The sequence below is a fragment of the Grampus griseus genome, assembly GCF_964374135.1.
Source record: "Grampus griseus genome assembly, chromosome: 2".
Taxonomy (NCBI): domain Eukaryota; kingdom Metazoa; phylum Chordata; class Mammalia; order Artiodactyla; family Delphinidae; genus Grampus; species Grampus griseus.
In genome coordinates this window covers 67,198,887-67,224,287 of record NC_139018.1, presented here as the reverse complement: position 1 = coordinate 67,224,287, position 25,401 = coordinate 67,198,887, and the positions used below count along the sequence as shown (strand labels likewise).

At 40.9% G+C, this 25,401-nt stretch overlaps 1 protein-coding gene across 2 annotated transcripts in view; it reads left to right on the top strand.

The window, feature by feature from the left end:
- The window catches only part of AP4S1 (adaptor related protein complex 4 subunit sigma 1), a 59,798-nt gene extending 35,938 nt beyond the window's left edge, over window positions 1–23,860 (top strand). The window contains exons 2-6 of one of the 2 annotated variants that reach the window (XM_082648473.1): window positions 4,857–5,066; window positions 7,664–7,750; window positions 9,442–9,510; window positions 13,606–13,617; window positions 23,232–23,860. In XM_082648473.1, coding sequence (XP_082504599.1) covers window positions 4,929–5,066; window positions 7,664–7,750; window positions 9,442–9,510; window positions 13,606–13,617; window positions 23,232–23,360 — 435 coding nt within the window. In that variant the 5' untranslated portion in view covers window positions 4,857–4,928 and the 3' untranslated portion in view covers window positions 23,361–23,860. Of the gene's footprint in view, window positions 1–4,856; window positions 5,067–7,663; window positions 7,751–9,441; window positions 9,511–13,605; window positions 13,688–22,088; window positions 22,112–23,231 lie in introns of those variants that run through there. The other variant, XM_082648472.1, reaches the window with a different exon arrangement.
- The last annotated feature ends 1,541 nt before the right edge of the window (window positions 23,861–25,401 follow it).

The window sequence follows — 25,401 nt, the reverse complement described above, 5'->3', positions numbered from 1 at the left end:
TAGCATTTTTCCTCAATATTTTGTTGTGACGATTTTCAAATATACTACAAAGTTGAAAAGAATTGCACAGTGAATTCCCATATACTCACCACCTAAATTCTACCATTAATCTTTTACTATATAGTCATCCGTCCCTCAGTATCCGTGGGGGATTGGTTCTAGAGTTCCCACACATACCCAAATCGGTGCATGTTCAAGTTCCTTATGTAAAATGGCTTAGTGTTTGCATATAACCTACGCATATCCTTCCATATACTTTAAAATAACTTAATCTAGAAATAACTCTAAATTACTTATAATATCTAATACAATGTAAATGCTATGTAAATAGTCGCCAGTGCACGGCATATTCAAGTTTTGCTTTTAGGAACATATTGGAATTTTTTTTTCCCAAATATGTTCAATCCATGGTTGGTTGAATCTGTGGATATGGAACCCACAGATCTAGAGGGCCGACTGTACTTACTTTATCATATATCTAACCATCTATCCATCTGTCTACCCATCCATTAATTTATCTTAGTTTTTTTGGTGCATTTCAAGGTAAATTATAGGGAGTTCCCTGGTGGCCTAGTGGTTAGGATTCCGGGCTTTCTCTGCCTTGGCCCGGGTTTGATCCCTGGTTGGGGAACTGAGATCCTGCAAGCCAGGCAGCACAGCCCGCCGCTCCTCCCCCAAAAAGTAAATTGTAGACATCAGTACATTTCCCCCCAATACTTCAGCATGTATATCATTAACCAGAGTATTAGTTTCTTTTTATATAAAATTTACATTTGGTAAGTTTTGAAAAATCCATACATCTGTGTAATCCATACCCCTCACAACTGCATTTTTTATAAAATGAAAGGTCATAGAAGATACTGGAGTACAATACACAAAGTATGGGTGAGTATTGTTTTATGAACTTCCATTCAGATATGTATGTACCTGTATACTGGGTCACAATGTAAAATATATCACAGTGTAAAATATATCACAGTAAAACAGTGAAAATCACTGGTCTGGTTGGGGAGCTCAGAATGTAATCAAATAGTGATTATTTAGGGTGACAGGTTTTGTAAGATACAGTGATGGGTTCAAAGAAAAGACAGCCAACTTTCTGTGGTTAGAAAGAGGGATTGGGATAGGCAGGAAAGGCTTGTCTGAGGAAGAGGTGATATACTATCGTAATGACATTGGCCAACACTTACATAGCACTCACTTCATGCCAACTGCCAAACACTGTTTTAAGAATGTTACATACACTAACTACTCCTCACAACCTAGAAGGTCAGTACTAATATTATTCCCATTGTACCTCAGACTGAGTACAGAAAGATTAAGTAATCTTCCCAGGATCACAAGGCTAATAAGTAGTAGAGCCAAACAGTCAAGCTCTACCTAGTTCATGCTTTTGACTATTATACCTTACGAGTAGTATACAGTTTTTGGTGGAAATTGGCTTTGTAACTTGGGGGATTTTATTTCAGTCATTTTCATGGGGCAAAAACAAAGTTTTTGTCTGATATTCCCTGAGTGTGTGTGTGTGTGTGTGTGTGTGTGTGTGTATGTGTATGTGTGTGTGTGTGTGAGTTTTACAATATTATGGTTCTGGGGTACATAGAAAGCATTTAGAGCTAGAAAGGATGTTAGCCATCATCAAATAACATTTTCATTTCCAGAAACTTCCTACTCTACTGTTTTCACGCAGTGAATTGTTTGGTATTTTCCATTCATTGTGCAGCAGCATTAGAAAAGATAATGTTGAGTTGATCATTCCCAAAGATACCTGAAGTTGATGCTTATTAAGCTTAAATGGACATTAATGACACTAATACACTGAGTGAGGCAGAGGCAATGTGATAAAGACAGCATTATGAGTCAAGAGACCAGAATTCAGGACCTCACTCTGCATCTCAGATTACCAGTTTTCCCATCTACAAAATGGAGTGCACATCAGAGATGACAGATACAAGGTGCATATGTTGCCACACCCTGCTTCCTAACCCACAACTGACATTACTAATTATTCATGACATCGTCTTGCTCTGAACCTGAAAACAGCTTCAGAATCCTTCTCAACACAGTGCTCAATGCAGTTAGTACAGTTAATCAAAGTTGGCACCCAAGTTGAAATCTATTTGTCATCTTTGGGTATGACAACCTATAAAGATTCTTCCAGTTCTAACTCCTAGAAATACACCATCAGAAGTATGAAAACTGTGCCCAATTCAATACTTACTTCAGTCTTTCCAGTCTGTCTTTTCTCTAAGCATTAAGTTTACATCATGTAGGGGACTGGGACGCTGATCTGTTTATATTCTACTGTGAATCTACCCACCTCCCTAGTCTTGGCCTTTAGGCATCCTAGCACCCTTTGTGTAATGTCTTCCCCAGTAAAGTTTCTTTTTTATTCTTCCTTGATTTTTCACACACATTCACACAAGTTCTTGGGTGTGGAATCTCCTAACTTCTTGGCAATCAAGACATCTTTCCCAGCCCGTGTGTTGTTGAATGCAAAGAGTATATTAACAGAGGAAGTTCATATCTGCTCCCCGACCACTCCCAGCACTTGTCTAAGCATATTCCTTCTTATTGCCCTACCTCAGTTTCATAATTATTTGATCTCCCTCCCCCCTGGTAATTAGTAACCAGGATAGGTGCTTATGTCATTCATCTTCAGTTCTCAAACATGTACCTGTCTCTGAGTCTCCACATTGTATATTTTGGTGTTGTATATTTTATTATAGAAATACTTTACAGTTTTGCTTGTCTGCTTTATTACCACTGTGTAATCCTACAGTTGTAAATCGTGTAATTGTTTATGAGCGTGCAAAAAAAAATACTGTATTCAAGTCTTTAGATGCCTTCAGCTACTATTTTCAAGACTTGTGTCCTAATGAGTATCAGTTCAGCACGTCCTTGTTTGTCATCCTTGCTCTTGAAGTCAGTGGGAAGGAATGCTGTGCTTGTAAGGTGGAAACCAATTTGATCCCTTGGTGTAGCATCTCAGTGGGATCATTTTACATCTCATTTTACCACTTAATGCAACCAGGGCATTTAAAGGCAATGGTTTGGCCATGAGTACCTTTGAGACAATATTTTCTTTTACCTGGCAGTTGGAGTCCAGGGTATAGGATTGTCATTTCTAACTTTCATAAAGATGGTTTTAAAATAACTTTGCTGAAAGGGAATAAAGGAAAGGATGGTAATCTTAATTTATTAGTCATCTGCCATAATTTTTACTGGCAGTAATTTGTAAGGAGGATAAAAGCAGGACTTAACACCAGACGATTAAATAACACAGAGTATGTTGCAATGCCACCTACAGTAGTGAGTTTATCTTCCTGGAAAAGGGAGTGAATGACCACAGGCCTCCCCCTGTGGCACAGCTGTCAAATCCCCGGCTGAGCTGGTCTAGATGACATCCTGTTCTGCACACCGAATGAACACAGCAGCCCCAGGCTTTGCCAGACTGGATCTGCCTCTAACCAGCTCTTAGTGTTTGGAATTGTTATGAGATAACCGCCTGTCTGATAGGGTTTAGGAAATAAAAGATGAGCTAGGAAGGCAAAAAATAATATAAAAATATTATCATCTGTTGCAACTATTCTGTAAAATTATTCCAAGTTTTAAAATTTCGCTTAAGAACTATTGTTAACTATTGTTAACTATTGGTCTTTTGCACTGATTTTCAAAGATATTACAAAATGTGAATATGATTTTGTAAGATTGGCCTGAGACAGCTCTGATGCTCATGATGAAAGAATTGGCCATTGGTCAATATTGTGCGCTTTTGCATTGATTATTTCAAAAACTATATTAAGTATAAGAATAACAAACATGGGATTCAATACAGCTGAGTTTGAAATAAACCCACAAGCATGAATGAGGAGTAGGGGTGTCATGGATCTGTCATGGATCTGTGTATGCGCTTGGCCTCTGACCTGCATCTCACCCCTGACATACAGTAATCCAGGTATCCTGGGTGCCTTAACATCCGTAAAATTCAGTTTTCTTGTCCTTAAAATGGGGATAACAGAAGTCCCTGCCTCAGAAAATTGTGAGAACTAAATAATGTATGTAAATTGCTCAGTACAGAACCTTATAGGACTTGTTACGGGGCCTTGTACGAGGACTTCGACAAATAGTTGATGTTACTACTGCTTTCAACACTAAGGAAAGAAGAGCTTCACTACACATCCTGTCTCCATTGTCCATAGAATAAATTTCATATTCCTTAACATAACTTCTAAAGCCCATTTTATCTTATGCGAGCAGCTCAATTTCCTGTGACCATTCTTCTTGCCCCCTGACCTGCAACCAAAGTGAACTTCCCAGAGCTTTCATACCCCTATTTTCTGTGCCTCAGAGTCTCTCCCTCTGGGTCATTCTTCAAGATCTTGCTTAAATGCCCCTTGTCTGGGAAGCCATTCCCAACTTTCCTATGATGCTCCTTGTCCCTCCCTTTTGTGCACCACAGAAGTATACCTGTCCCAGTTATAACTCATCACTCTGTACTGCTGTTATTTGTTTACCTATCCAGTACCTTTGCTAGGTGTCATGATCTGAAGATCAGAAATAATTACTTCTTCATCCATATTCTCCTTCTGGTGCTTGACACATAGTTGGCGCCCAACAAGATTGATGAAACAATTGAATGAATATGAGTAGAACTACTGTAGATACTCAAAAATGTTTTGGAGGATAACTAAGGAAAATTTATCTTTAGTTATTTATTAAAGTCTCATTTAGTTCACAGGAGTGAAGACCAATATTATCAGAAGACGTTTTACTTCTGGTTCATCTACAGAACACATTTAATATGATTCTTGAGAAATTTGATCTTGCCTTTCTGTTGTTCTTTTATTCTTCAGGTTCTGGTTACAGCTACCCCTCGCCATAACTTTTGAACTATATTTGGAAAAATACTGGCCAGAAAAAAAAAAATGATAAAATTTTTCCTCATGGTGAATAAACAAGGGCAGACCCGACTTTCTAAGTACTATGAACATGTGGAGATTAATAAGCGTACGCTTCTGGAAACAGAAGTCATAAAGAGCTGTCTCTCTCGATCCAATGAACAAGTAAGTTTCTGATTCTCTTTGATCTCTGCATTCAACTCAGCAGTGGCAAATTTATCATTACTGAGTCGCAGGGGCCATCGTTTTCTTTGAACTACATTCTTTCAATAGCTATTAGGGAAAATTAACAAATGAAGTGAAATGAAGACTGCCGCATAGCTCTCTTTACATCCCCTTAAGGAAAATAAAAGCAAAGAAAATCAGGAAAAATCTTGGGTTCATATTTAGGTCAGCATATTTGTCTTATTGCACTATGGAAGTGGCAGCTCAAATTTAAGCCTGCTAATAGACATACCTTTTTTTTTTGTTCATATGAATTCAGCCCTTGGAACTCTTAGGAGTGCCTGTAGCAGACGGCTTTCTTTAAGCCAAAAGATGAAGGTCAGATGACCAGTATAGAGGAGAACAGTCAAGACCCACTTTGTGCCGGAGGATAATAACATGATTCTCATGTGGAGTGCAGTTTTTTTCTGCTTATCATTTTTATAAATTTACCACCAACGTAATACTGGAACAAGTAATTTAAAAACAAAACAAACTTGATTTGAACTTGTCTTATTATATAGATGGGAGAAATTGAAGTTAAAAAATTCATATGAAACAACAAATCTATCCATTCTGCCAAAATTGAGGTTAAATTAAATCGTTAAAATAATAGTAAACAGGAATTGTAAAAACTGAGTCTACTTTTACAAAGGACTTTAGTTGGAGAATTACTTAGTCTAGGCCCTAAACTTGGAATCCTTGGAAATCACTGAGCAAACTAATGCAAATCCAGAAAGCTTATTTAAATCACCCATTAATTTTGCTAGTTCTCTTTTTCACTGCATATGTAGAAAGGCTGCTCCTGGGAACCACTGGTAAGTCATAAAATATTAAGCTACATCAGTGCTCACAAGTTACGCATTAGAACTGTGTTTCCCTTGGCTTCTAAATTGATTTTCCAGTCAGAACATCTCAGAGTCCTCTTTGAATTACTACTTTGGACTGCCATGGCACACACTGCTTTATGTAGTTGTCAAAAGAAAACAAAAACTATTAAAGGACTGTGTTAATAGCCACATACTTTAAGTAAAGGTAAACAAACTGCAGAAGTATTTCTGTTTGAATCTTTCTGCAGAATGTAGGCACTCTACAGTTTCATAGTTTTCACTGATAGGTTACCCTCTGAAATACATGCTTTGAAATGAACATACCATTAGATATTTTTGAAGCATTCTAAATTATCTTAGATTTTAAAGGGAACCCACTGGGCTTTTAGCATAATCAGGTACCAAAGTAACACAATCTCAGCTTCATTTTTATTTTATCCACAAAGGTGCTTGGATACTTTTTTTTTGAATGTCAGAAACTCCTGAGAGTCTTTGAAAAATGTTCCTCAGTTCTTTCAAATAGATTTTGTTTCCTTGAAAGATCTGACTGAACAGAAATAATACTGGCTCTACAATGAACCAAAAGCTGCAGAATGGTCCTGGACTTAATACTTTTATCCTAATGTCAAATAAAAGCCTCAAATGCCTCCATTATATAGATCGTTGAATGGCTTTCCCGTGGAAGAAATGCCATAATCAAAACTTGCAGCTTTGGAAATTCCTTGGCGGTCCAGTGGTTAGGACTCTGTGCTTTCACTGCCAGGGATGCGGGTTCGATCCCTGGTTAGGGAGCTAAGATCCCACAAGCTGTGTAGCATGGCCAAAAAAAACCAAACCAAACCAAACCAAAACAACTTGCAGCTTCATTCCCAGGTACATCTGAGCACCATAGAGCAACATATCCCAGTGCAAAAAGTCATACCGTTCTTGCTCAGTCACATTTGGTCAAGCGCACCCAAAAATCCAAAGGAAGGGCAACACTGTACCTTCAGCCTGCTGTCCAATTCCTGTCCACCCAGTGCCTTCCTCTCCCCCTTTGTACAATGGCTTTAGGAAAGAGATGAATGGGAAGGGAGTTGTTTCCTCCACTAGTCAGTAATGGTAAGCTAGTTATTAATTCCTATAAAGCAATATTTACAGTGGGAGATTTTTGTCTAGTGTCTGCCACACAAAAGCCATCTTTAAATAATTTATAAAAAGAGCCTACATTGATTCTTCTCAAAAAGAAATCAAGATTTTTTCTTTTTTGCATGTGTGTATGCTCTGTATATTTGGCTCTTGAATGACTATCAGATAGTACAAACGGAATCTCTAATTGCTTCCAAAAGAGCCCAGGGGAGATGGAAAGAAGAAAATCTTCTTTATCATGTTGGCTTATTTTCACTTTTGGAGGCAGTCTAAAATGCTGATTATTTAGTAGCCTTTTCTTTGCTGGCTGAGTTCCACACAGAGCCAAGCAAAGGAATAAGAAGAAGTACAGGTGGGAACCCATGTGAACACTCAGACATTTTTCCAAGACCACTTCTCCACCTCCCACTAGAGATGCTTCCAAGCATTCCCCTGAGTACTGTGAGGAGGCGGCCGGCAAAGACTGTGTCACATCTTAATGTTGAATATTTCTAGGAATGTGTTGACAGATACTCAAATCAGAACCTAGAAATTATGCATGCCATTTTGAAGAAATCCCTGTCAACCACAGGAATTAATGTCTAATTGTGTTTTGTCTAGTGCTCTTTCATTGAATATAAGGATTTTAAGCTGATATATCGGCAGTATGCAGCTCTCTTCATTGTGGTCGGAGTTAATGACACTGAGGTAAGATAATAGAAGAGCTTATGGAAAATACAAGAAAATTAGGAATAACAGTCTGATTTTTTTTTAATAAATTTATTTATTTAATTTTGGCTGCATTGGGTCTTCACTGACACGTGCTGGCTTTTCTCTAGTTGCAGTGAGCAAGGGCTACTCTTTGTTGTGGTGCGTGGGCTTCTCATTGCAGTGGCTTCTTTTGTTGCGGAGTATGGGCTGTAGGCGCATGGGCTTCAGTAGTTGTGGCATGTTGGCTCAGTAGTTGTGGCTCACAGGCCCTAGAGCGCAGGCTCAGTAGTTGTGGCTCACGGACCTAGTTGCTCCGTGGCATGTGGGATCTTCCCAGACCAGAGCTCAAACCCTTGTCCCCTGCATCAGCAGGCGGATTCTCGACCACTACATCACCAGGGAAGCCCAACAGTCTGATTTTGATTCCTCCTTAAATTGACATTTTCTTCCCCACTTACCTCCATAACAATTATCTTGACTCTTGAAGGATATTGGTTTTTATCAAGGCTGGGGAAACTGTGTGGAAGAGATAAACCTAGGATTTTTTTTGGATTAGATGAGCAATTTGTGGAGAAGCACAAAACCACAGAATGCCTTCCTCGACCCTAAGCAATACCAGTTTCCTGCCCTCATTCAGTGTGGCACAGTAGGGCAGCTTAGCCAAGGGTAGGGGCCAAACAACTGTGACATTAAACATAGGCTGACATTTCAGAAGGCAGAGCAAACTGTAAATATGATTGTGTTGTAATTACATCTCATCAGATATAGTTCACCTTTTCAGAAATGGTCAGTCCCAGATCAATAGCACCTTTGGCCATAGAATCCCTGAAAGGGTATTTAAGATCTAAAATACTTTGAAATCTCAGTTGATTGTTTTTTTATCCATGAACCAAACTTTGAGATGGTTTCCCCATCTTCACAGATGGGAAAGTGATGACATGAAGACCCTGGGGGAAAACAAAACAAAACAAAAACCAGGCTTCAGCCAGTTGGTGATGAAGTCAGGGAGTAAACCTCAGAACTCTATAATCACCAGACACAATCTGGTTTCAGTTCAGTTAGATTCATCATGGACTTTTCAAAAACTCTTAGAGGTTAAGGTTTTCTACATTTCCCCTATTGATAAGCTTCTTTTAAAGAAATAAGTCCTAGAATTATTCTGAATATTTGTCAATAGGAAGCTGCTTTGCTCACATTATCTGTTTACCAAATGCTCTAAAACCTGGTTGCTGACTGGGCAGCTCCATGTCTGATTTCCCCAATAGGTCATATTAAAACTAACTGCACCCGGGAATTCCCTGGTGGCGCAGTGGTTAAGAATCCACTTGCCAATGTAGGGGACACGGGTTCGAGCTCTGGTCCGGGAAGATCCCACATGCCACGGAACAACTAAGCCCGAGTGCCACAACTACTGAGCCTGCACTTTAGAGCCCGTGAGCCACAACTACTGAGCCTGCATGCCACAACTACTGAAGCCCATGCACCGAGAGCCCGTGCTCCGCAACAAGAGAAGCCACCGCAATAAGAAGCCCGCGCACCACAATGAAGAGTAGCCCCCGTTCGCCGCAACTACAGAAAGCCCGCACACAGCAACAAAGACCCAACGCAGCCAAAAAATAAATAAATATTTTCTTAATAAATAAATAAATAAAAATAAAACTAACTGCACCCTTCCTTTTTTATTTCAGAATGAGATGGCAATTTATGAATTCATCCATAACTTCGTGGAAGTTTTAGACGACTACTTCAGCCGAGTGGTAAGTCTAATGACTAAAAAATGGTTTTCGTCCTTAGCTCAATTTCCCAGAAATGGGTCTATGTCAAAAATATGTGTTAATGGGCCTCCCCGGTGGCGCAGTGGTTAAGAATCCACCTGCCAATGCAGGGGACACGGGTTCGAGCCCTGGGCCAGGAAGATCCCACATGCCACGGAGCAAAGCCCGTGCACCACAACTACTGAGCCCACGTGCCACAGCTACTGAAGCCCGCACGCCTAGAGCCCATGCTCCGCAGCAAGAGAAGCCACCGCAATGAGGAGCCCCCCCGCACCACAACGAAGAGTAGCCCCCGCTCACCACAACTGGAGAAGATCCACGCGCAGCAACAAAGACCCAACACAGCCAAAAATAAATAAATAAATACATTTATATATTTAAAAAAATGTGTTAATATAGAGCTTTAATGTGTAAAAGTTAAAAATCAAATGACGCCAAATTTTCATTACCTTTCCTTCTGGCTCATCCAACGTGTTAGAAACCTACGTGTGTCTTAGATCTTTATAAAGAACCAGTTCTATAAGACTAAGAACCTCTTGTGTCTTTCTCTCAATTAAGATATTTTGCTATATATTCGAACTTCCTCTCTCTTTTCTTCTTTCTTCTGCTTCCCCTCCTAGGACACCAGGACCCTTTTAGTTTAAGAATCATTTCCATCCAGACCCTTGCTTTGAGGATCGAAACCAAGTCCCCTTAAGGAATACATGAGTTCCTTTCCAGCAGTCCTTTAACAGTTGTACTGAAATGTAATTTAATAACATACAGTTCACCCATTTAAAGTGTACAGTTTTTAGTATGTACCCAGAGTTGTGTAACCATCACCACAATCAAGTTTAAAATATTTCATCACCCCAGAAAGAAACACCATACCATTTAGCATTTCTCTCCCAATTATCCCTTCCACCTGCTCCAAGCACTAGGCAATCTTCAGTCTACTTTCTGTCTCTATAGGTTTGCCTGTTATAGACATTTTATATAAATAGAATTATATAAAGTACAATAAAATATGGTCTTTTGTGACTGGCTTTTTAAATTTAGCATAATGTTTTCTAGTTTATGCTGATCACGTTGTAACATATATCAGTACTTCTTTTTTTATATAAATTTATTTATTTATTTATGGCTGCATTTGGTCTTTGTTGCCGTGCACGAGCTTTCTCTAGTTGTGGCGAGCGGGGGCTACTCTTCGTTGTGGTGCGCAGACTTCTCATTGCGGTGGCTTCTCTTGTTGTGGAGCCACAACTCTTCGTTGTGGAGCACGGGCTCTAGGTGCACGGGTTTCAGTCCGGCAGGCGGACTCTCAACCACTGCGCCACCAGGGAAGCCCTGGCAGACTTCGTTACAGGGCAATCGACTAGCCTGTTTTCATTGCCTTAGTGCAGTTTGTTCTTAGAGTGTGGTTCCTGGACCAGCAGCATAATTATTACCTGGGAACTTGTTAGAAGTGTAAACTCTTGGCCTACCCCAGACTACTGAATCAGAAACTCTGGGTTGAGGCACAGCAAACTGTGTTTTAAGAAGCCTTCCAAGTGATTCTGATGCATGCTTAAGTTTGAGAACCACTGCCTTAATGCATGAGGCTTGCTGTCAGCTATTTCCTAATTCAGCGGTTGGAGCTGGGCAGATGCCTAGTGGTCTGCGACATGGTAGTGCCTCTAGCTAGGAAGGGATTGGTGCCCTCCAAAGCTGAAAGAGCAAGAGGTCTGGCCATTCCAGAGACTGGCCTTGCAGGGACAGGGGGCATTGGGTCTGGTTTTAAAATCCATCTTCTTGGGCTTCCCTGGTGGCACGGCGGTTGAGAGTCCGCCTGCTGATGCAGGGGACACGGGTTCGTGCCCCGGTCCGGGAGGATCCCACATGCCGTGGAGCGGCTAGGCCCGTGAGCCATGGCCGCTGAGCCTGCATGTCCGGAGCCTGTGCTCCGCAATGGGAGAGGCCACAACAGTGAGAGGCCCGCGTAATGCAAAAAAAAAAAAAAAAAAAAAAAAAAAAAAAATCCACCTTCTTATTGATTGCTTGGGGAGAGCACTATAGACCAGCACTTTCTGTCCAATAGAACTTTCTGCAGTGATAGAAATGTTCTCTATCTGTGCCATCCAATGTGGTAGGTGCTAAGCCACATGTACCTCTTGAATATTTGAAATGTGATTAGTGTAAATGAGGAATTGAAATTATAATTTTATTTAATTTTAATTGATTTAAATCACCATGTGAGGCAGGTGGTTACCATACGGACAGCATAGCTGTAGTTCCGGCTTATCTCCTGATGACCACTTTCTTAGACAGACTGGTTGCAAGTCAGGGTCTGTGATTCAGAGCTGGCCATGGTTAGTCACTTTAAGGGAACACCTATCAAGAAGAATATAATTTCCCAAAATAGCAATGTTTTAAACCTGGGAGAATAAAGCGTGGGTACAGGCACTATCATTGCTAAGGTTTTAAAAATTATTATATTCGGTAACTAAGAATAAATAGCAGGTTGCTGAATTTTAGCTGTTATTCTAGGGAGAGAGTCAGTGACCACATAAACCACAGAAGTAAAGATTAGGATTTAATTTAAGCCAGGTGATTATACAGGACTTGGAGAGTACTAAGGGATGACCTGGTTTAGGATGACAGTAGCAAAAAGAAGAAAAAGAGGAGAGAGAGGAGAACCCTGGGAAAGAAAATAGAATCTGTCCCACTCATGGAGAATGCCTTGTCATCTAAGATTTATTTTTAGGTTTGTGAGTTTTAAACAGTTTTTCTGGGGCTATTTTTAATCTTAGAGGTTCCAAATCTTAAATTTGGAGATCAATCTCATGCTGTCTGGGCTGAAAGAAGCATCTTAACATCACGTTTCAAAACAGAAAGCCAGCCCAGTTAGCTTCCAGAGAGGCAGTTTTGCAAGAGATGAGGGCTGTTGCTGTTGAGGAAGTGGGATCAGAGTTGTCAGTGCTGCACTTGACAAACCTTAAGTCCTTTCAAAGATGAATTTAGCGCTTTCAAATTTTCTCCATCTATGACTTTTTCAGGACATAAATTTGTTCATTAAAAAAAATTAAAAATACATATGAGCAAAAAGAAAGGGTAGATCATCAGTGAGCATGCCGTTTATTGATACATACTGTTAGGTACATTGCCTTTTAGGCTTTATGTATCTGTATCTAACTATATCTATATCTATCTACATATATACAGGGGATAATGCTGTATATACCATTTTATGACTAGCTTTTAAATTTTTATTTATTTTTGGCTGTGTTGGGTCTTTGTTGCTATGCACGGGCTTTCTCTAGCTGCGGTGAGCAGGGGCTACTCTTCGTTGTGGTGCATGGGCTTCTCATTGCGGTGGCTTCTCCTGTTGTGGAGCACGGGCTCTAGGTGCGTGGGCTTCAGTAGCTGTGGCTCATGGGCTCTAGAGTGCAGCCTCAGTAGTTGTGGCACACGGGCTTAGTTGCTCCGCGGCATGTGGGATCTTCCCGGACCAGGGCTCGAACCCGTGTCCCCTGCATTGGCAGGCAGATTCTTATCCCCTGCGCCACCAGGGAAGCCCCAGACTAGCTTTTTTATTTAACAGTATGTCAGGACTTATGTACCTATGTCATCATTTGTGGATTTGCTATAATTTATTTAAGTAGTCCCCCCTTGATAGACACTTAGCTTGTTTTCAGCAATTTGCTACTATAAATAACATTACCCTGAATATGCTGTCACACATCATTGTGCCGTTATTTAACTGTTCCCTTAGGAGAGACTTCTAGAAGTAAAACTGATGGATTCAAACTGTGTGCACATTATTACGATTTTGTATATACCTATCAAATTACCTATGATCTGTAAAGGTTGAATTAGTTTATTCCCTCTACACTCTAAAGGTGAAATGTTTTAGCCTATAAAAGTCCTCTAAACTGCAGCCTATTTTGTTTTTTTAAATCACTGTCCCAAACTCAGGGCCTTCCCGCACTCAGGCTTCTCCCTACAGAGCAGCCTCTCCCACCTGCTTTCAGGCTGGCAACCAGAGCAGCCGCTGTCTCTGCTAAGTGCATTGTGTCCCAGTGTCTCCTTCTCATCCTTGGACTCTTTTCTCTTTTCCAGAGTGAATTAGATGTATCCTTTTTCAGTGCTGTGAACCAAGTTTTCCATAGTGCTTGGCAAAGAACAGGCTAGTCTTGATCAGGTAAGTGCCATGGGGCAGGAAACCAATTCAGCCGAATCCAGAATTCAGAAGGCTAATCATCAGCAGCTCTGACAAGACAGCCGGAGGTACAGGTGCTTTGCAGAAACCCTCCACCCTTTTTCACAAAGACGATTCTTGTACTTTTCAGACGGGGCAATGCTATGGTGGTAGTTAATAATCACTCTTATATATTAATTTAACTTTTGCATATGGAATAGACTTTTGCAGAATTTAAATAACACAGCCAGAAAGTGCTTGGGCCTCCTGGAGAGAATGGATTTCCACAGCTCTAGGTATAAATCTCCAGAAATTCCCCACATGATCAGAAGAAGGCCTTCAGGGATGATAAACTGGAAGGTTAAAGAAATTGCCTGGCTTGTATTCATCTCCTTTTATAGCAGAGGAAGCTCTCCTTTTCTTCTCTTCTCCTTTTTAAATCAGAGTATCCAAGGGCCCCAAGAACAAGCATGATTTACTTAGAATGTTGCAGGCCTGCGGATTTGGGCAGGAGCCCACTGGGGTTCGTGTCAGTGCTCTGGAGGCAAGTTGTCTTTTAAGTTAATCTTTACTTCGGAAATCTGCTTACCACTTGAACGCAATAAATAGGTGTCCTTTGAGAAAACATCAGGCTTGAATATGAAATAGTAACATTAATTATAACAAATATATTAATTATAACATGTTTATGTGTGTGTATACACACACGCACACATACACACACACACACACACACACACATACACATACACACACACATACACACACACATACACATTAGATGCCTATGCCCAGAAACAGTATGCCAGTATATCCTGGGGAAATGGCCATTTACCTTTTACTATTGATAGAAAATGTCATGTTGATAAACTTGATTTGCAGGCTGCATTTGAAGCCTCTTTAAATCAGTTGGGGAAATCTGAGTGCCCTCTAGTGGTGAGTGACCTAAATCTGTGGTCCTTTTGACCTAGGAGACCCAAGACCAGGCTGTATATATATTAGGGTGTATTTTTATGCAGCATGTCACATTGCATTTTAACTAAGTCCTTTAAAGCAATTCAAAATAAATCTCTTCCTCCTTGTACAGGGTAATAAGAAAAATGACTTTTGGTTTAAGAAGTCATCAGGAAGACAGCAAAAGCTAATAGTTACTTTACTGGGAATATAGATACCCAAGTTTTGCTTTCATTGCTGCTACCAACTGTCTGTGTGTATCAGACAAGACACATAACCCCCTCATCTCAGAATGACAGAATTAAACTAGAAGAGCCTTAGCACCCTCTCAGCCTTAATGTTTGATGTTGCCATGACTAGGTAACTGAGCTATCTTACACCTAGAACAGGATGGGAAAGTCTTATAAGTCTAGATATTCAGAGAAGTAAAGTGAATCAGATATAGTAGGATGTGTATTATAGTTGGACTCAGTGTGTTGATGTGTCTTATATACTGACTAGGTGTTTATTAAAAGTAGAGATGGGTTTGTCTTTGTATCCCTCTAGTGTATGGCATAGGTCCATGTAATGAACTCCAGCATTCTTGTTTGAATTTAATTTTCACACCAAAGCACACTATTTTCATCCTTACCCTGCATTTTACTTAGTTTCATTTTTGCCTTCTCTTCCTCTCTGACCAACTTATATATTCCTGTTCTTGGGAAATACTTAGGCACATCCACCTGACAGATTAGGAATTTTGCATAATTTAGAGAAGGGAACTAAATCTCTCCAGACCTGGAAGTGTATGTCTGTGCTCAAGCTGTAAATTCACATGGCCCTCCCATGGTCTAAAAGTGCAGCAGGGGGCAGGGCAGGCAGGGCATGGGGCACCTCTCTTAATATTGAGATTCTGAAAGAGTTTCTACCCTCAGCCATCTGAAAAAGGTCAAATTACAAACCCACGACTCTATTCTGTCTCATACATAGTTTTTTTGTTTTTTTTTTTTTTGGCCGGGCTGCGCAGCTTGCAGGATCTTAGTTCCCCGACCAGGGATTGAACCCAGGCCCCGGCAATGGAAGCTCGGAGTCCTAACCACTGGACCTCCAGGGAATTCCCCACAGTTCTGTTTAACTGTCACGTTGAAGAAGTCCAGGGAAAACTTTACACATCAGTTTCTTAACAGTAAGACAAGGGAGCCTTTTAGAGGTGTGGCCTCACAGACAGACCGCATCACCACCCTGGTAGCATGTAACCAGGAACCTACCAGAGCAGCTAACATTGTGCCAGGGAAGCTTCCTTAGGCCTTGAAAGGTTGGACCAGCAGCTGATATAATTGCAACTTAGAACCGGTTCTCCCAACACTCAAGAGCACATAACCTTTGTGTTTGCTCAGATTAAGGAAGCCTTCCACGTCCGTCCGCTTGGAACAGACACGATTTAAGGCTCAGTCTTGTTGCAGCAACAGGAAGGTGGGAGTCCAAACCTTATGGAACTCCCAAGAAGCCCTTTACTCGCAGTCTTTCTCCAGAGACTTTACCGCCCTGCAGCCTTTTAAGAAGGGAGCAGTTTTCCAGAGCCTGTAGGGTTAGACACTGGGAAATTAAATGCATTGTTTACATTTTTCCCTAGTATGGGCTTGTTCTACTTCTAAGAAGACTAACGTCACAGAGCAAGGCAGATGGGTTATTAAAAAGAAATGACATAAGCTCAGGAAATCAGGACAGAAATTCTGGTTTGTTGAAAACCCTTCTACTAAGTGGAAACTCTGTTGCAGAGTAGTCTCAAGTGGGGCGGCCTGTACCCCGGGGACTAAGCACATCAGGACCTAAACCGTTCACGTGCGCTGAGGCAGCCCTGGTACCCTCTTTACATTCCACTCCACCCGCGGGGCTGAAATGTTGCCTGAGGACTTCTGTCGGGAAAGTTTGCCCTTCCTCATACTTTGGTAGACTTATTTAAGACTTCAAATTCCACGAATTAAGATAGTTTTTAGGAACCAACTGGTGAGCTTCTCAATATGTGCTCAGCTCCAGAGCCCCAGGTTTGCCGAATTCTCCAGACAGTTCATAATTCAAAGGAGCAATCGGATCCCCTTCTGCTAAATAGTCAGAGGATGGCACCCATGAACAGCGCTGTGTAGAAGTCCAGTTCCTCCCCAGTTCAGCGCACACCTAATGTGTGTGAAGGCGCCAAAACCCTTGACACCCCTCTTGGTATTTGGTGGCCTTAAAGAGGCTTAAAGACTTGGTTAATTTTGGCTAGAATGGAATGCAGCAGTACTGTCTTCAGACCCAGACAACCAGGGTCCCCTTCCTGGGCCCTGTGCTTTAGAGGACCCTACTCTAGCTCTCCTTCAGCAGCACCCCTCTCCATGGGGTAAGGATGCTTACCCAGAGCCGGCAGGGCCCCCCATCCACTCCTTGACCACCCTCCAGCACCTGGGTCCCCAGAATTTAGCGGGTACCTGGTCATCCCAGTGCCTGCTGCCAGGGCCTATGCAGGTCTCTTTACCACCCCAGGACTGGAGGCAGGAATAATAGAGAGGCTGGGATGGTAAGGGGGGTATTCCACATGCATGCCTGGGAGGAAAAGCCAGGAACAAGCTGGGGTTCCTATTTATATTCTTGTGCCCCCTCCCTGACAAATATAGGATAGCTCTAGAATCCAGAATGTTTTCTTCATTCAAAAATATCTTTAAAAAAAAATCTTTAGAACACTCATGTTTTTACTTTGTAAGTCCTTAAAGTCCAAAAGCTTGAGCAATTAATTCTAGAGCCTAAAAGCTCATATGCGTGATGTGAAACATGCTCTCTTTACTGAAGTTGAGGGTGGGCGAGTAGGAAGGGCCTCCATCCTCTTGCACTTTCTATGACTCAGCTAGTTATCTACCAGGGTGTGCCCTGGAAGACTAAAAGCACCCAGCCAACAGTAAGAGCACCGCTAAGATTTGCAGTCAGGCCCTGATCAGGCCCCAGGCCCAGTAGGGGGACGTCTATCTGTTGTTCCTTCATTACTTTCCTAAAATCCCAAACACCTTTAGAGGTCCAGAAACTAGAACAGGGCTTCTCCAAATAGGAGATAATTTCAGCCTGACTTAGTGAGAAATCACAAAAGTAACTTGTTCAACTAGGGGCTATGGAAATACTGACAAGAGGACCAAAGATATTCTCTAGGGAAACCATCCAACACTGAAGTGGCAGCTTCTAGAGGAACTGGAATTTTCTCGATGGTCTCTCAGAAAGTTAAAATAATTAATTGTTATTACAAAAGGATTTCTTTTGAGGTATGGTGGAGCATGTGACCACATCAGGAATAGCGTGATCATATCAGAAAGGAGTAAACTAGCTTTCCTCTCCCTGAAGGTTCCTTTTGGAGTCATAGGGTTTGACTGCTTTGGAGTTGGAAGAAAACTACACAATCATCAAGTTAAAACCTCACTGTTTAGACAAAGAGGCTGAGGCTCAGAGACCGATAGCAGTTCTGTCCCAGAGTAGCTCTATGGATTGACTGTTCCAAACTACAGAGCTACTTTGGCACAGAGCTGGTACTGGTCTCCGGGTTTCCAGAGCCTTTGATTCTAGGGCTACAAATGTGATTTAAGATTAAATTTGACACACTTTTTGAAAATTCATAATCATCTGGAGTAGATTGTAGCAAATTAGTCTCTAAGAAAACATTTATAAAGTGCCTGGCACCATGCTGTCTTGGTGTTTCCTGAATTAGGGAAGAAGTTTTCGAGAAACCCTGGTCTTCAGTTGGAGGAGTCATAAATAATGAAAAATTTTGAAGCGAATACCTGAATGTCTTGATAAGAGCATGCTTTCCAAAAGTGACGTTCACGTCAGAGATTTCTAAACATCTTTTCCTTTTGAAAATATGTCCATTGAAGCAGGGCTGCAAGAGAAGAGAGCAGGCCCCTGGGCCCAAGGGAATGTGTGCAGCTGGTCCAGTCTTTGGGAAGGGCAGGCAAGGAGGGGTAAGGGGGCCACAGCCCTCTCCAGCATGAGAGTTCTAGTCAAGTCATGAGTGATGAGTCTCAGAATTATGAACAGTCTCCAAGGGAGTCAGCCGTTCACCTGGGAAAGGGATGTGAAAGTTCCAGATTAAACAGTTCTGCCTTCCAGGCCATTTTGGCCCTCCCTAGCCTTAGCCATCTCTCTATATCCTTTAAGTGTGTTTCTGAGTCCTTTAGGTGCCATATTCATCCCCTACTATTCCTCCTATCCCTCCCTCCAGGTCCCTCTGCCTTACCCCCACTCCTTCTGTTCTATGCTTCTGGGTTCTGTTTTACTCAGGAATAGTGGCAGCAAGCTATGAGAAGCAACAGAGAATCTGGGGAAGAAAAAACAAGAGAATGACAGGCTCATTGACCCCAGTGCTGACTGATATTTGTGTAATTTTACATAAGCCTATATAAACTTAAAAAAAATTACACTGGGATGTCTTTGTTGCTTTCAGAATATGAATGGATCTTTCAGGAAAACCTACTTAACAACAACAATAAAAAAACACTCCTTGGGGCTTCCCTGGTGACGCAGTGGTTGAGAATCTGCCTGACAATACAGGGAACACGGGTTCGAGCCCTGGTCTGGGAAGATCCCACATGCCACGGAGCAACTAGGCCCGTGAGCCACAACTACTGAGCCTGTGCTCCGCAACAAGAGAGGCCGCCATAGTGAAGAGGCCCGTGCACCGCGATGAAGAGTGGCCCCCGCTCGCCGCAACTGGTGAAAGCCCTCGCACAGAAACGAAGACCCAACACGGCCAAAAATAAATATAAAAATAAATGAATAACTAAAAGATTACTATTAATAAAAACAAAAAAACAACAAAAAAAACCCCACTCCTTTTCAGTGACCTAATTAACTAAAGGCCATACTAAGCCTAAAAGTGAACACAAGACTATTACAAGGAGAGTATATCCAGAACTATGCAGAATCTTCATGATAATCTTCCATACAGTAGCATGTGATTTTCAGTGGGAAATGTGAACACATTGGCCCTTTGCAACTTATCTAACTCCATGGGCAATTGAGTTAAAGTATAAAAAAAAAAGAGAACACGCTTTTTCCCCACCGTACTTAAAGAACTTTTTTTTTTTTCTTTCTCTTTCTTTCTTTCTCTCTCTCTCTCTCTCACTACGTTGGGTCTTCGTTGCTGTGTGCGAGCTTTCTCTAGTTGGGGCGAGCGGGGGCTACTCTTCGTTGTGGAGCACGGGTTCTAGGCACGTAGGCTTCAGTAGTTGTGGCTCTCAGGCTCTAGAGTACAGGCTCAGTAGTTGTGGCGCACAGGCTTAGATGCTCCATGGCGTGTGGGATCTTCCCCGGCCAAGGATCGAACCTGTCCTGTGTCCCCTGCATTGGCAGGTGGATTCTTAACTACTGCACCACCAGGGAAGTCCGAGCTAGAATCTTAAAAAAAAAAAAAATAAATCAGTAAGAAGACAAGGGATCTGAGGCCAAAATCTAGAATTAGAAAGTTTAGTTTCTAGGCTGGGCTCTTCCTTGGAATTGCTTTTGAGGTCCCATTAGAATGTATGCTGCTCAATTATCTCTTATTAAGGGAGAACTAGACCACCACAGTGGTGTTAAAATACCATGATGAAAAAGTGCTTTATGATCCAGAGATCAAAATTCCAATGTATGAACCAGAAACATTTCAATCACTCTAATTAAAAAATTGATTTCAAGTGGCACTAATATTACTGAGGTCCTACGCTATTCAGCTCCAATCCACATTACATAGAAATTCAGAAAGGCTCTGGGTTTCCGGATTGGGAGAAAGTGGGGCTTTATGAATCTGTTCTTTAAGAGACTCTTTCTAGTTCATATCAGCTCCAACCTTAGGGTGCCCATGAAGGTAAACAAGTTTCCTCAAGGATCTTTAAGTCAGTTGAATTCAGTAAAACCTAAGGTTGGACCCTCTTAAACTAGTCATTCTCAGCTCATCACCTTAATAGACCGACAGCGTGTGCCTTTCTTGCTTCCTCCTATTCCAAATGTCAGGGCTAAAGTGTGTTTGCCTCTGCTTATTGCCACGGGACTTGGCATATAGGGCATTTTTTGGTCCCTGCTCACCTGGCTTGTAGCCCAAATGCCATTACTCTTGGCTTTTCCAGTGTGCACAAGTAACTCATTAACCAAATCAAGATGTGAACAACAGCTGGATTCTTATTTTCAAGGAGCCACATGATTCCAAGGGGAAATCAGTTTTCAGGCTTTTGCCTCACATTGGATTTGGTCTGTGGTTTCCCTTTATAGTGCCAGAAAGTTGCATGATTATTAGAGGTTTCAGCCAGATACTCAAGATAGACAGGCAGTCACATGCCCACAGTACCAAATGCCCTCACTGAGCAATTCATGTTTCCAGGATGTTGGGAAATTCAGACTTGCTGAAGGACCTTGTCCTTGCATTGTGAGGATGTCAGTGGTTGTTATGATTCAGCAGTAAATTCTAATCTGAATTGCAAAACATTGGGCTAGTTGTTCAAGGGGACATCTGAATTGCTGACCATATTCTTGCCAAAGATGGAGCAGTCTTCAGAGCAGCTTGATCCCTGCATCAATTCAAATAGAATAGATTAAAATGAGATCTCCTTCTACCTCAGAATCACCCTGGATGGGTTGACATTTTCAAAGGCACTAGGCTTTAAACAACAAGGTCCTATTGTATAGCACAGAGAACTATATTCAATATCCTATGATAAACCATAATGGAAAAGAATATTTTAAAACAGAATGTATATATATGTGTATAACTGAATCACTTTGCTGTACAGCACTAATTCCCACAACACTGTAAATCAACTATACTTAAAACAAAAAATCTTGACACCAAAAAAAAAAAAAAAAAAAAAAGGCACTAGGCTTTCATTGCCCTTAGTGAATACAACAGGGGGATTCTACAGGGCATTTTTTTAATGCAGTCACCTGTGCTTCCCAGCTCTGCCTTCCTTTATACCTGGCTGTCATTCCTACCATGTTCTGGCTTCTGGGTCTGGTGAAGAGGATTAAGTCAAGCGCCTAATATTCCAGTCCCAATTTGGCCATGGACAAAGCAATCATCCATCTAATTGGAAGATATTATTAATAGGTATAACAGAGTAAAGCTTTTTTTTTTTCTGGGTCACTTTAGGACAGTCCCCATGGGCTTCTGAAAAAGTTTATTCTGCTGGAGAACTATATGCACAGAGCTTAATGAGGTATTAACACAGAGCCTAAGAGAAACTTAAAAGTCATTCACAGGATTGTCTCATTCTCTATAGATGTACTTTACTAAACAAATACAATAGACTTGAACGTCTGGAATTATTGGGAAGAAAAATCAGGTGGTAATGGCTCATTTTACAAAGATTCACTAATTATGAACTCCCATAGTGCATTTAATCACTCGCTTGTTGAATGCAGTTTGTCTATTTGAAACAATCTGTCAGCTGTTTTTTGTTTTGTTCTGTTTTTTTCTAAACAGACCAGGATTGTGCTCTTTAGTGATGGAAACTTTAGTAAAGCATAGAATTTAGAAACGTTCAACCATTATCATCTTCACTCTCAAGAGTTTCTGTCTTCCAGAACAGGTCAGTTCTCTCTTCCAGTTCAATTTCACAAAAGAAAAGTTAGGTACTCAAATGAAGGGACTACTGGAGGAAGGACTTGGCTCTAAATAGCTAGACATCATAGTCTAGCAATGTTTTCTTCTTCTCCCATGCCCTGTACTAACTTTCCAATAAGAACGTCAGTAATCTAAAGTGGCTCCATAATTCTCAAATGAGTATTTTTAGAATGCTCCATTTATTAGAGGTACTCTCCCGAAAATCGGGATTTTTCTCTCCTTGGGAATTAAGTCAGCATTGCCTTTTCTTCATTCATTTCTCCTCGTGGTTATTTTTTTCTTTTAGCCTGTCTGACACAAAAGATGCTCAAGGTGCAGTACTGTAAAGGCATTTGTTTTGGGGTAGGGTTTGAGGGCGGAGGGAGGATGTATACTCAGCAGCCTCAGGCCTCTCCTGGGAAGTCTGGAAGCAGAGCAGTTAAGCCCAAACTTTCGGTTTAAATTCCAGCTCTGACAACTACTAGCCATGTGACCGTAGGCAATGGCTTTGAGCCTGTTTGTTCCTGTGTAAAATGAGGATAATGTTAGCATGTACATCACCGAGTCGTAGAGAAGACTGAAATAATACATGTAAAACACTCAACACAATGCCTGGAACACAATGAGTATTCAGTAAGTCATGGCTATTACTGTTGTTATTATTGTCTGGGAAGACATTGTTCTTGAGGTCAGGTAACACTCTTAACCAAAATTTACTTGCTTTGTTCTCCAGCTCTTAGTAGAGATTCCGTCTCCCTCTGGCTAAAAGGTATAGCTGTTCCATTTCTATGTCTATTGTCCAGTTAGTTAGCCTAGCCAAGGTGAAATTAGGTCTATATGTGTACATGAAGGTAATAATTTCTAAGATAAATACCAATTTTAATTTCAGGAATTCTGTTAAAAAAAAACACAAAACCTTCATGCTTAGACTAATTTACACTGGAAAAATTCCAGGCAAAGTCATAAGTTATTATTTACTGAATGTTAACATTTTTATAACTAATTTCCTTAATATGACCCTAGATAATGTTTAATTTGGATAAAGTACACATCATTTTGGATGAGATGGTGTTAAATGGCTGCATTGTGGAAACGAATCGGGCAAGAATTCTTGCCCCTCTACTAATTCTCGATAAGATGTCAGACAGCTGAAAACAGAAAGGCTCTGCCAGACAACGACTTACAGGAAATGAGGACACCATGGAATACCTCTCAACATCACTAGCCCAAAAGATTCTGGAAGACCAAACACTGCAAAATGGGCTGTCCTTCCAAAGACATTTAAAATAGGTGTTTTCCACAGTTCCTAAACGGAAAACAAAACTGTATTTTAAAACATGATGCACAAAGAAAACTTTTCTCTAAACGGAGAGACAAGTTTTATTTTCTGAACATAAACATTTTTTTTCTCACTTGTTTAGATTTTGTGGAGTACTGAGGGAAACTCTTTTGGTCTCTGCTTCCCTTTGCAAAGGGATAAATTCAGGAACAGCATCATGGGGTGGGAAGAAAATGTGGCACCTCTCTATTGGCCAATAAACTTTTAAAATTGACTTGAACATGCAGAGCACTTTGAATAATACTGTTTTCTGAATGCTATCTTTTTCTTTAAAAAGTCAAAATGTGTGTACTTAATGAAAATTGCAGAATCAAATATTCTTTGCCAGTTTCTAAAAGCCTGATATCCATTTTATGGGTACTTGGCAATTACAAAGACATCATGTAATTAACTCTATAGAGAATGTTACCACCTAATAATGAATCGCTAAGACAACCATTATAGCTATCCTATATGCCATATTGTAAAGAGTTAGTCTTATTAGTAAACTTATTTGTAAATGAAATTTAGTTCGAAGTTTAAAAACAGAATGCAAGAGAATATATCTCTGTTCAGGTTGCCATGAAATGACTCCATCTTCCCCTCCCTTTTATTCCTTCAACCCCTTCTCCTGGAATGTGTTGAAGCAAAGAAAACTGCTAAGTCACTATAGAAGAGCAATGCTCTGATCCTCCCAAACCTTTCTGTATATATGCTTTTACTTCGTAACAGTAGGAGATACAGAGCTGTCTTAAGTAAAAGCATGTTCATGTGCGTGTTAGGGTAGGAGGGCAAGTACATTGGAGGACACAGAAATATAGTCTTGATACATGAAGACGTTGTGCCATCCTATGGAATTCCAAGAGTTCTTTCACCTACAACACTCTGTCCTCCAAAAGAGGACATAAATGGGCATTCTAGGCAGTAATTCATTCAGTACTGTTTGATTTCTCTCCCTGTCTCGTGTGTGTGTGTGTGTATAGGAGGGATTTTGTTTAAATTCTCTATGTGTTTCTAAAACTTCACTTACATATTTCAAAGTTTGCATCTACCAGGCAACCAATGAATAATGGACTCCAAAAGCAAACCTTAGTTGTTTTGGACTCATTCAGGAAAGCAGAGGAAAGGCTTCTGACCTGCCAGAACAGTGAATGGTATGCATTAAGTAGCCAAGGTCTGGGGAAAGCCCAGTCTAGATCAAAGTGCTTTGGAGGTCTTTCTGAGACATAATTAGTTGGGAAACACTGGCCTAGTTGGTAGGCACTTAATCAGTAGCACATTCGGGTAACTGCTGAAACTGGTACACCAGAAGTAACTAGGGAGTGAATAAAATTAATTTTGGGGTCACACCAAAATAGCATTCAAATAATATCTTGGCACAGATTTTAGTACCTTGAGAGAATAACGATTAAAAAAAATACTAGGTAGATACCACTGGAAAAAATACTCCAGAGGCTAGTGTATGTGAAGACCCAAGTAGATGTCTCACAGTACTTGACTTATACACGAAGTGAACTCTAATGTGACTCTCTGTTGTGTGATAGGCTGTGTCATCATCTCACTTCCGGTTTATTGCTGAACTGTGACTACCAGCGTTAAGTGGTTTTCAGACTCATGAAATTTATGTCTCAGACTGGTCAGCTTTACCTTGTTCTTGGACTTTTAGTTCTACAGGAAGATTCCTGACATTTCAGAGTTACTCACTGTATAAGACTCATCAACTTTACCTGCTGTAGCAATGTGCTAGACCAGGATTCAGCAAACCTTTTCTGCAAAGGACCAGACAGTAAATATTCTAGGCTTCGTGGCCCATATGGTCTTTGCTGTAACTACTCAGTTCTGCCACTGTAGTGCAAAAACGAGCCATAGATTATA